A 13,041-nucleotide genomic window follows, 5' to 3' on the forward strand; every position below is an offset into this window, starting at 1 on the left:
TGTCTTTTCTGAGGACTCATCCACCGAAACATGTGAAGCCACTGATTCACACAGGACACGCTTGCGTACCCAATCCCCATCGATTCAATTCAAAGGTACTCCAAAGGATATAGTAATGAGGCGATTGAATGCATCTCTGTTGGTTTGGTAGCCAACTACAATGACCTTCGATGCAGTACGAGAAAACGTGCAGTAACGAACACTGCAGTACGGTCACATGGGTCTGGGAAAAGTTGTGCACTGTTGAGAGACGATCGCAATGAGGCTCTAAGTTGTGAGGATTCTTTCTGAAAATAATTTGTTCCCAAAACCGCCGAACTCAAAAAACGGTTGCGATTGAGAAACAGATTGACATCTAAAAGCGCTGGCTGAAAACGGGACTATCTTAAGTTAGGTACACTAGCACAGCTAGAAATCACGGACATACCTTGTTTTCCGAGCCATATTTCATCCCTTGAAGCCGTCCCAAAATATTTTGGGGCATTCTTTCATCCAATTTTACTAAAATAAAAAGTAAGGAAGTAAAACAGAAACGAAAATACAATTAAATAGACTTTCACAGACTCATCCATAAACAGAATAAAGCAAAGGGATAGGAAGTCAATAGGAAGTCAAATAACTGGGAAAGCTCACGAACAACCAGTGGAAAGCTAAAAAGTGGAGCTCATCTACGAAGTGGCACTGTGCAACAGGGTATCAACTGAATACACAATTCTGGTGGATATTGTCCACTATTTCTTTCAACAAAAACACGTATAGACCCATTCTTCGGTCTCAACTCAATGAGCCATACACCTGAGAAACATCAAAAATTCGTTCTCCATAGAAAAATCCACCTGTCTACACAATAAAATAAATCTCAAGGTCGCTCGGCAGTATAGGATGTCTGAGGTTACTCATCAACAGTGGAGGAGATTTAGGGCTCCCCAAATGAGGTTCCGTCCCGTAAGTGAAGTATATCTGTACTGAAAAATCGAGGGATAGTGTCTCAGCTTTGTTGAGAATCATCAACTATGCGCATCCCACGAATCTCCAGGGGGTTTCTGATATTAATCGGCAAACATTCAGGAACGAATTTCCCGCTACACTCTAGTGTAAGTACAATCAGATTAAGGGACAGTAAGGTAAGACAAATTCTGGTGTCCTAAGCTACGTCAAATAGGTAAAATGTGGTATATGTGAGGCTACGAGTATACTTGATAGTCTGTGTTGCTTTTACGTGCACAGGCCATCTAGACGAAATATCGCGATAACAATGTTGGAAAAATCAGAAGCAAACCAAAGCCAGTGCAAACAAACAATGATGTTCGGTTAAACGCGAAATGAGCGATTACAGTGATATCCGTAGTAACAAGATTGTAAATAACTATGCCGTTATGATAAACCAACAGACGTCTAAGATTGCCAGAGTAACTGAGAGGACTGATAAACATACCAAAGCTGCTGTCACAAACTAATTCGCTAGAAGAGACCCATTCGGAAGCTCCTGAAAAAGTGTGAAAGACGGGGCGACATTGTACAACCGGATTCAACAGTGGCACTGGCTCCCGCTCATATGTGGTGTACTGATACCGACAAAACCGAGGCGCGTGAGGTCCACTAAAAAGCGTCTTCGGTCCATCGTGCCGTGAGTCACTAGAGCTAACCTCAGAGGAAGACTCCGAGGGATCTGAATCGGGCGGGAAAGCAGACAGTAGTGCATTTATTAGTAAGGCGATATAATGAAATCATTCCTTAATGGTTGTCAGTAACTTCACGGACATTACCATGGTGTCATCATAACGGAAAGCCATCGTGCTAGTTGTTTTAACGTAAATAAAAGGCGAGTAAGCAGAAATTCTCCAAAGCACCCCAGGGGAAAGCAAGATTGCTTCGAACATTCACGCGTGGTCAATGAGCGAAACCCAAACAAGACACTACCGGCCTGAAAAAAAGTTCGACAGCAAGCACACTGCGGAATTGAAAAGCCCGTCAACTTATTAACAGAATTTATCAACAGCATCTAATGCAACATTAGGTATGATTCGTCGGGAATGCAGCCATGCCCAAGTTATGGAAAGAACCTCAGTGGAATACTAGAGACTACCTCGATGAGAATTCTTCCTTGAAAAAGAAGGGAATATAACTGATCGCACTGTATACAGTAACTAAATTCTACAGACGTAATACGCTACTCACAAGGTTGCTGAAAATCCTTCTTCAGCAACCCTATGAGTAGTGTATTACGTTTATACATGCATCGCGATACCTCGAATATAGTAACAACCAAAACATGAGGAGGCCTGGTGCAGCACGTTCAGTTGCTTAAAAATATCATAAACGAGAGATTCAGCCGGGTTCCAGGTGAGTCTCTCAAAATAAAAACAAATTTGCTTGCACATGAGTGTATTCCGTGAACTGAACTCCAGTTACGTTCGGGTGATGAAACGCTTCTTATAATGGGATTTCCTGCTCTTCTGGAATGAAAAAGTCATACATGTAAGGTTATTGCACATCTGTGACCGATAGAAACCAGTGCAGTGTGGTCCAACGGGGCCGGCCAAACAGCACGTAAACACAGTCTGTCTACTGCTCAGCTGGAGGACATGATATGATGATTACGACAAGATAGAATACCTCGGTTCGGAACTCTCTGAACGTGATCGGTACCCCCTGAAGAGTCAGATCGCCCTCGTTGGCATGAAACTGCCATACAGCAGGTTGTAATGTATGGAGAATCAGTGTATCCCATTTACCTGGCAGTTTGAAAAAGGAGTACTCACCCATAGCTGACACTGAGGAATCGGGCTGTTCAAGATGGATGGCCTCGTCAGTACTACACACAGGTTGAGTCAAATGTGGCAGTTCAACTTCGACAGCAGTACAGCAGTTGGATGAAGTGGAACGATCCGCGCAATCACTTTTGTTCTCTTCTATTCCAGTTCCATCAGGATCCGTGAATACTGTCGTTGGCTTTAAGGGACAGCTGAAATCGGGAGCTGGCGAATAACATGCCAAGTTTGATTAGTTCAAAAGTAATAACTAGCAACAACATTCACCACTGACAAATCTAACGGTAGGCGGTCAAGAAAGTCTGGAAAAAGATGGTGGGGCACCCAAACATAACCGAAAAGCTGAGGATCAACAAATGGACAAAGAAGAGACATAATGAAGGAGTGCAACTTTGGAGGTGGTAGCAACTATGTGAAAGCTGTAGCCCACTGAAGATTCGCTTAGTTTTCACGCAAAGACAAACATTTTGTCCGAGTCAATTGACCATCCTTACATGGTATGACTTGAATAAAACAAATGGTACTTTAGGACCTGTATTAGAGCTTTAGCCAGGTAACGTCTGAGGTGACTTGTTATAACCGAAATCTCGTTGGTTGAGTTGTTGGGGTGATGGTTCCCCGTGATGTTAGGGCACTTGAGTGAGTATGGTGATGCACCTCTGGAAAGACTATTCCTTTCCACATTTTAGCATTCCCTACATCACACTGAAGCGCAGCGAATTGTCCGAAGCTCCACGGACACTGTCGATTATCTATAACTGTATGCAGCATTCGATGGAATCTGGTTACACTTCAACGGGTTAATATTTACTAATGATTTCATTAAGCAGCTGAGATGAAATTTCATTATGCGGTCATGCTGACTTACTAGGATAGATTACTGTTCGGAATACAGGAAGAAGCGATGAAAAACGAAGGCACGGTCTCTTACTGATTGTTCTGTTGAGTACTGTTATGCTAGTCAGAACTCTTAAAGTCGATTGGTACAAACCAAGACCCGCTATGAAGACACGACATATGTGACACCCGAGGGCACAAACTAAGGGAAAACGTGTTCACCTGCCCAAAGTAGTAGAAAGCAACCGGGGAGCAGAAGCTACGAGCGAAGGTTAATAGTGACCACACAAGGACAGACCAAAAAGAATGAGCGGGGATTTAGTTCCGGTTCAAACGGTTATGTTGATCGTCGGGCAACGGTTGTTTCATTTCTTCTCACTGTTCTCCAGGTTTCATACGGCTATTCACCAACTACGTTCGAGCACGAAGTCTAGTGTCATGAGCGTTACCCATAAATCCGTACCAATGCAAAAAAGGAATTCGGTGACTGAATTGCAGTCAGTTGACTTGCAAGTCCCAAGCGGGGTGAACAGATCAAAAGCCACCTGATCAACAAACGGGGAACCATATGGTCTCTGTTGAAGAAGTTCTATTGAGTGCCTTTTCGTGGCGCTGCATCACTGAAGTGGAAGGTCGAAAGCGGGTGTCTGGCGATATAAACTGACTGACGATCCAGTAGTTGTCAGTCTAGGCCAGACAGACTGGGATCACATTGTCGTCCAACAACCAAGGTGGGTGCTATTCAGCCGTTCACCGAAAATCCCCTGCTGCCTTGTGGGTCACACTCGCTTGAGCAAAGGCTGGAGGCGGTCCCGAACAAACAGTTCCACTGGTTTGCGGGTGGCTCCCTTGAGAAAACCCCCTACCTCACTCTATGCAGTATCGTGCTCATTAACAGATATACGGGTATAATCTGCAGGGAACCGCAAGAACTCTATAAGCTTTAGTAGCTCGGATAATTATATTCGAGCTGCGCGCCCATGAACGGACAGGTTGCCTCATTTTTCACACCAGATATTCAGGTGTTACGTACCAATCAGGATCCTATGGTAACTGACTTAAGATAAACAAAGGGCAGGAGAACTACAAATCGATAGTTACTGTTGGAAGTCGAGCAGCGATTCCAAGCCACGAGGAATCCAGTTCACTGGATCTCTTTACTATATACAGGAACAGAGGAACGAGGGCTCACTGTCACAGTTTCTCTGTAGAGAAAAAACAAGCACCATGGTAGATTGAGGCGCACATCAGCTCGGTATTCAAAGAGCTAACGCTCGTAAAAGCTTGGAAACTGGTAGGAAGTTGCAGAGAAGGATTACTGTGTGGAACGGGGGAACAAACAGTTCACACGCAGCACACATACAGACACTCAAACAACTCCCTTCACGCACATTAGAGCCAAAAACTCGGCTTGAACCATGATACACGGTGACAGGCCTGCGCTACTACTTTATTGGTGCGTGTTAACTTGGTTGTGAAGACCCCTGACAAAAGCTACCCATATTAGCAAGAACGTTGGGACTTTGACACCAAACACCTAAAAATCCGGGCTTTGATGTATCAACCGACTGAGTTGAATTCTCATTACACGACTAAGTTTGCGAAGGAAAATTGGTCACCAGTTAAAACCCTCGAGACTGATGCTCTGGGGAGACACCTTGTTCAAACCAAGGAACTAAAAAACTTCCCGAAAGACATTTTGCTGCAAAACGAATTCACTCTCGAGTGGCATCCAAAGCCTCTGCAGACATTCCTGCGGGACGGACCATCGGTACATGAGCCTTTTAAGCAGCAGCAAATATGGCTATCCCGTTCTTGTGAAATCGTTTCGCGGCGATGACATTGTTTTGTCCCGACAGGCGAGGCATTTAGACTTTAGTAACTAGTGAACGTCACCTAATGCTTCAACATACAATAGTAGCCCACTTTACCACACTTGAAACAGCACTTGTTAACTACGGCTTGACGCGCTGACGAGTGCTGGAACACATTTTAATACAGTCAAGGATATCAAGCTAATTTTACCTCCAGGCAACGTTCTAGCAAAGTTTGAGTCGGCACCGAGAATATCCGAAACCGCCACTGGTCATGAATCCCGATCACCAACAAGGTCCGAGAACGTCATAGCCGGAATTTGAGTTCCACAACTTCGCCTTGAGTAAGGCGGCATGACATGGATTTCGTCTATATTCGGCACATTTCAGGTGTGTCGCGAACTAGGTTGGTTACCAAAAAAGGCTAGTTCTGTTTCTGACCACAATTTCATCAGGTCCCTTTTCCATCTATCAGATACCTTGATGACAGCAGAAATGCAATCGGCCACCATAATCAGCCATCTTTACGATATCAGTACCTGAAGGATAGAGGTCTTTTGAGGTTGCGCGGTTGATTCGGAAACTATACTCAAAGCCGTATACTGTAACATCAAGATGAACGGAGTTCTCATGCCCTTCAGATCTACGCGATTCAGTTATGCTGCTTTAAGGATGCAAGATCAACATCCAGTATTTTCACATGGGTGCTTAGGAATCAACCTTAAAGTACAAGGCCGGCACCTCGAGATAACAGCGCAGAGCTAATCAGTCCAAAAGATCGCTAGCACAGTGGGAATAGTTCGTTCCTCAGAACCTTGTGCTATTTGACGTCGTCGCTCTGGAGATTGCGTAAACACAAGGATACAGACCGAGTGATAATACAATGTATTGACGAAGAGGGTGAAATCGATGGATGCGGTCGTGTTCGCTGACGAGGGCAAACGGTCGAGTAGCAATTGAGCGCCACCTGCAAACATGTCACTGTAATAATTGGGGGACTAAAAACTACCGTGGGGCTAAACCCACGGTGTAGCATGTCCTTACTTATATCTGCTCCAGGAAAACTGCTGACATATCTAACCCAAACTGAAATTTCTGTTAACCCAAACATGTACTTCAGTAATCTCGTTCATCAGTTGCCCTTTGAGCTCTCTGTACTTATTAGTACCTTGGAGGTATCACACCTCATTGTCTGTTGGGTCAGATTAACATCCCCATTCCAAAACTAATTATGATAGAAATGAAGTGCTACGATGCTTCTTAATGAAACCTTATTTAGTTACCCTAACTTGGGCACGGAGGTATAGCGAAGCTAGGCTTCAGGTGCAAACCGGAAAGAGCAGTCATCATAAACGAAAAGAGTCAAAAAATGATATCTGTAACAGCAACAGTAGTTTTCTGACCTCCCCCACAACTTACCCTGCGAGAGAAAACGAACAAAAAATTCAAACAGCTGTTGTTTTATGTTTGCAAAGCTTAGCGCCTACTAACGTAGGAGATGGAAAATGAATTATCGACAGCAGTGGGACTATGATGCCCCTTTCAACTGGGAGAAATGAAAGATAAGATGAGTTCCTGCTTCGTGGTATTGCAGAGTTGGAGGCTGGGCCCGAAACGAATCCAGGATGAAATAGGGTCATTACAACCTTACTTTTTAATTGCCGACTTAGGAAAGTAGTCATGATCATCAGGTGAACGTAGTACCAATACTGCGCAAAAAATGCTGCACTATGCAAGATTACTGAAACTCTTATTCAGATGAGACAGGCCAATGAATTATCCTCTGTGGTTCAAGAGTTAGGGATTTTCTTGTCAGAACCACCTTCCTTTAGGCATTTGTTCAACTATTTCTTGGTAGAGATCCTGTTTTCGAATGGGCACCATAACTGGCTGCGACATGCAAACGTCTAAACACGCATGAAACATACCGTCTTGGTTGGACTCATTCAGCAAAGTAAATGCTTTCTCAAGTAGATGAACCGTCGCCTCCAGTTTGTTCTCCAATGCACCCAGTCGGTCTTCAACTTGTCTGGTCCGTATATCCAATCCGCTGGCACGACTTTGAATTGCCAAAAACCTATCGATATCAGCATTTTCTTCGTTAGGAGAAGACGATGACGAAGAAGCCCAGGCAAGTTTGGTCTCCAACTCATGGAGGCGATCCAAAACCATTTGTTTGTGGCCATTGAGAAAAGTATATTTGTCCGTGACCTGAATCATCATCATGAGGCTTTCATTCTCGCGAGCCCGCAGATCAGTCAACTGAAAATTAAGCTTTTTGCAAGTGCGTTTCAATTCGGCGTATCGTTTGGACAAGACTGAGACTGCTTGCTGACTGTGACTTAAATCAGTCCGCAGTTGTGCGATTGTTCGTTCGTATTGGCTTTCCATTTCGCACACACTTGCAGCATGATCACCAGATTCCTTTGCCAAAAGAGCTTGAAGTCGTTCAATCTGTTTGCAAGATGTCAAAATTTGAAAAGGACAGGTTACTGCAGAAGACTTTTCAGCTAAGATAAAAATAAACTAAGCTAACAAGAAAAACCGAGGCACACTGAATGAACGTTTACGATCAAACTTTAACCATTATTTTAATCGCTATTGACAATAAGACATGCATTCTCCTTGCGATCACACTGGCCTTACGGCTTTGTGAGTTACTACATCCAATTAACCCCCTGTGGAGCGACACACTGGCGTGTTCTAACAAAGCAAGCTATTCAGGGATGTCATTGCATGGAATAGCCGTGATAACAACTAAACCTAAGCATATACTACTGCTTCGTGTATGCTGCTCGGTAGAAATAAGGTGCTCATCATTTGATGAATAGGAATACAATCCCGGCGAAGTTGGTCTTCAACGCACATACTGATTATCGAAATCAAAAGGCTTCTGCAGCGTCGAGAATGGAATGACGCCAAACCAGGTTCAGGCCAACCAAAAAGTGAGAGTCGAGGTTCCAAAATGAGCGAAAATAGATAGCTCTCTTGGAATTCGAAAGCAGCTTTAAAAAAAACTAACTCATTCAGGGAGAAAAACAATAACCTCACCCAACAGTTTAACAGAAAAGAAAAGGCTGACAATTATTGCTGAAATGAAATCTGCGACAAAATCATATGTACCTAAAGATTCTGAAAATGTTCGTCAGAAAAAGCTCAACTCCAGATAGTGTTCACTGTGATCAGAACAGCAGAAGGCATGATAAATATTGTCAACGTAAAGTTAGCCCCAGAGTAAATAGTGTAAGAAACACCCTGAGGAGACCTAGCCGTAAGCAAATCGCCATCTTTAGAACACATACAAAACGCAGTAACTGAAACTTCTTTAAGACATCCGGGTTGGCCTAAAAATCAGAAGATATACTGTCTGGAAGACGCACGTTACTATAATGCTCAACTACTCATCGGAAATCGAGTAGAAAAAATGCACAAAATACCAAGAGGTACAAAGAATTATATGCACCACGCTCCAACGAACTCTAAACAGCACTTTTGCAGGTGCAAATCAGGAGGGTTCGTAAAAATGACGGATTACCCACCGAAGCGTTTAAACATGATGGGCAAGCGTTACAAGTCAACTAAAATGTTCACATATTAGTAGGAAACCAGCTTAAGGACCACCACAGAGGCCGATTTGTTCGTATTTTACCGTGTGATTTCCGATGAAAAGGTGACACGCTTAGGGACTAACCTCCTTAGTGGCTGCTTGCCTGACCACTGCGGTTAATTCTTCCTGCTCGACAAGTTGTCTTCGTAAAGCCTGCATCTCTCGGGTGTGTCCACTTGCAGTTGAAGAGTTGGTGGAAAATACCGAATTACGGGTTTGAAGGTCTCGATATACACGCATGCCAGCGTTGATCGACTCCGGCTCGGAAGCCTGTGCAAAATGCAATATAGATGGCATTAAAGCATGTCTGCACAACAACTACTAGCTTCGCACACCATGGCCTACAAAACTGAAAAAGATGGGCGTTGGAGTTCACCTCTAAAACAGTCTACGAAAAACGAAAGCTTTCAAAATATAACTGGATGTTACTAATGCGAAAGAATCCGAGTGAATTTCGGATAGGAAAAAATATGGAACGACGTCTGATACATTATTATGACAAACTAGAGTGGAAGAAAAACAAGTACATGTAGAGTATACACTCATTTGCAAACTAAATTGGTTTTTCGAGAGACTCACCTAGAACCCAGCTGAATCTCTCGTTTGTGATGTTTCAAGGCAACTGTTCCAAGCAACCTTATGGGTAGTGCATTACAAATATACATGTATCGCGATTTCTCGAATATCGTAGCAGCCAGGAAATAGGTACCACAGCCCGAGTAATCCAAGTATTCGTAACTAGGCATTTGTCATAGATACAAGATAGTTAAATGATTATAAGGGAAAACTCTAAGTGACTACGTGATTAGTACCTTTGGTCGGACTGGAATATTCATCAATTTACATCGAAGGTGCCGAGCCAAAGCAAATCCAGCAAACACACGCCATCTTTGTCGAACTGCACTGGCCCTTGCCGATGCCAGTTGTTCACGAAGGCCTTGCAGTTCTGCTGAGTACAGTACCCCATCGTTCGCACCAAAAGCAGTCAAAGATCTCAGGAAGACACCGCTATCCATGCGCTAAAGCAGTGAAGAAATGCCTGATTAGAGAATGACGAGCACAACTGAGGACCGACATGTTCACATACTGTGTCTTTAGGACCACCGTTACGAGTGTTGGTTTCTTGCGAGTATAAGTGTTGAAACTCTACATTATCTCAGGTCGCCGATGAGCAGTTCGATTTTCACGTTTTTTGACACACTGCTGTTCCTGCTCCCTAAATTTCATTCAATAGACTTTGTTCGACGATGGAGCTCATCCGTCTCCTATTCCCCCTGTACAAAGTGCTCCTTAATTTCATCCCTTGCCACAGAGACCACCAAAGTGACTGTCATAACTGCCTCCTAGATCCTTCTAACTTGCTACAAGTTGCTTGTAGTTCGTATTGATGAGTCGCCTAAGCTGACGTTGTAGAATCAGGCAAATGAATCCTGTTGCTCTATCTGCTATTTGCCACAGTCCTGTTGACTAAGTCGACAACGATGTCCGAGCCATCCAAGTACAGGCTTTCCAACAAAACTCGCCTGTAAGTTCGGCTTTGCATGAGGTCGAATGGCAGTAATCATTCTAAAGAGTAATGGACTCCGTTCGTGAAATTTATCATACCACCCAGGATTACAGAGGGAGTAATGATAAACCCAAACATGGCACAGAATTGGATTGGATGAGACGAAGAGAGGAACAGAGGGAAATAATAATCGTAATATTCGGAGATTTGTGCAAGAACTTCGTGCTTTTATCATATACACATTTACGTTACATACACAAATGATCTTGAGAAGGCTTAGTGGTTAGAGCTTAATGGTTATTTAAAAACCACTGCACAATCATACGTATAAAGTGAATGGAATAACAAACCAAAGTGTTGGTTTGTTCTTAATTCCTGAAGAATCGTTCCCCGATATCCATCATCAGCATTGACAAAGATATGCAATACATACTGGTGCTGAACTGCCATAAATAGTACCTATATTTGCCTGAGCATCCTTCAAGAAACTCCTCCACGCTTGATTTCACATGTTCCATGTGAATGAAGTGGTGAGTCCGTCAGTGTGTCCTCGGATTCGTTTAGAGCTTGTTCCGTTTACAACTGAAAAACTTAGAACGGTTGTTTGTCTTTCTTGATTCGCTTCCCCACGTCAGGTGCTCACCAGGAAAGTGATCAGCTGTGACATCCTTACGGTGCCTAGCTGCCATGCCACCCGAGGAAAGCACGAGGGCTGGGATACTGCCAGGTTGACAAAGATTAGACAGGGGAAGTCGAGAAGCAGTGGTCGGGTTCGAGCCACTGATCTTCCGGTCAGTAAATTCGCGCTCTAACCACTGACAAATCTCGCCCCGCAAAATGATCACCAGACAGCCGAATGTTGAAGTATGGAACAGTTGAACCCGTTCAAAGTGGCCTAAGGTGTACATCAGGGTTCGAGGTAGCTGAGTGGTTAAGCACAAAACTTAGTGACTGGAATGTCGGTGGTTCGAACCTGACCACTGCATCTTGACTGCTTCTGTATAAGCTGGTGATAAATCAGATCATGTGCTTCCTTCGGGTGGCATGGCAACTAGGTAGAAATCGGACGCTACAATCAACGATTTTAGTAGGGGCCCAGTACTTCTGAATGGCCAAGCGAGGTGTGCGAATATTGCACCACCGCAAAGGTACGAGTTACGAACAAACAAGCACATAATCCGAATCCATTTAGGTGTCCCGAAGCAAACGAAAAAAAGTAATCGAACCAGGTCATCCATAGCTCTCTGTGTTAGGGGGTTGTTGGCCAAAATTCCGCATTGGAATCAGGAAGTCGATTCATGCACAAGACAAACTTTAGTAAATGATCGGCTGGAGTTTGTCACGTGATGAATGTCCAATGGTGGCTAAGGTATAAAAGATGGGTCCACAAGATGGCGGCCGCATTCCTGTGACAGCAATGGCGGCGGTCCGTGCTACTTCCGGTATTGATCTTGCCGAGGTGTTCAACGAGATCGTTGGTATGGGGCCATTCCCCACCCTTGGTGTTTTCCAGGCCAAGTTGTCGAACTTCCAGCGTCAAACTGGAACAGCTACTTAATTCAGAACAATATATCTAGAGAACGCCAGACAACAAAAAGGCGCCTGGAAATACCAGCTTACCACGACTTTTACTGAGCACCGTATGTATGCATTCATAATAAGCAGAGAAGCTGCCCTAAACCTAAGTAATTAACTGATAAATAACTTAGTATCGCTTATGCCCTTAGGCAAGCAGACTTTGGATGCTCCGCGTTGATTTACCTGGTGTATGATTTGGGAAGCGGTGGGATACCCGTGTCGAAGGTGAATATGCGGCACCTCCACATTACCTTTGGACATTTTCCCAGTGTATATTACACTAACCGCAGATTGAGTGCAGATCAGGAGTCAGAGATTTTCACGTTGATGGAAACATTCCATTCTAACGCGGAAATCCGTGATTACGTAAGACAACATTGGAATATAGTACTCGCTGACTATGACCTGAGAAACATGCGTAGCCGATGTCGAGAGGTCACGCAACCGTCCAACGAATTAGAGTGCATAAAGCACCTAATTGATAATCGCGGCTGTTTGTACGTAGTGCGGTGTTCAGAAACTAAACGTCTAAAGTTTCTAGGTTTCTCACTAAATGAACTGAAAGAAATGTTCAGCATGTATAACGAAGTACTGCATTTTGATTCGACCACGCAGTGTAATCGTGGATCGTATCACCTGTGGCACGTTGTCGTTATAGATTGTCGCGGGAAAGGATGAAGTGTTCACTACGGTTTTATTGAAAATGAAACCGCCGAATCGTATGAACGGGTTCTCCGGCATTTTTGTAAAACCATGCTGGAGGTCAGTAGGGTTCAAACGGTTATCTGCGACCGGCATACGGCACAGCTTGCCGCAATAAAGGAGCATCTGCCATGGGTGCACATCCACTTATGCTCATTCACGGATCGTCTGAATAGCATATCGGTAGCTTCACATGAGGACAAGGGTATTTTGCTAGAGTGCCTG

At 44.0% G+C, this 13,041-nt stretch overlaps 1 protein-coding gene across 1 annotated transcript; it reads right to left on the reverse strand.

Moving 5' to 3' along the window:
- Positions 1-415: 415 nt before the first annotated feature.
- Positions 416-10,044, reverse strand: T265_13451 (hypothetical protein; the record flags this gene model as incomplete). Its single annotated transcript, XM_009168906.1, has 6 exons — positions 416-501; positions 1,436-1,669; positions 2,763-2,978; positions 7,351-7,876; positions 9,114-9,299; positions 9,842-10,044. Coding segments are annotated over 6 exons (1,449 nt in total), but the record flags the coding sequence as incomplete, so codon positions are not given.
- Between the last annotated feature and the right edge of the window lie 2,997 nt (positions 10,045-13,041).

Source organism: Opisthorchis viverrini (genome assembly GCF_000715545.1).
Source record: "Opisthorchis viverrini unplaced genomic scaffold opera_v5_66, whole genome shotgun sequence".
In the NCBI taxonomy this organism is placed as follows: domain Eukaryota; kingdom Metazoa; phylum Platyhelminthes; class Trematoda; order Opisthorchiida; family Opisthorchiidae; genus Opisthorchis; species Opisthorchis viverrini.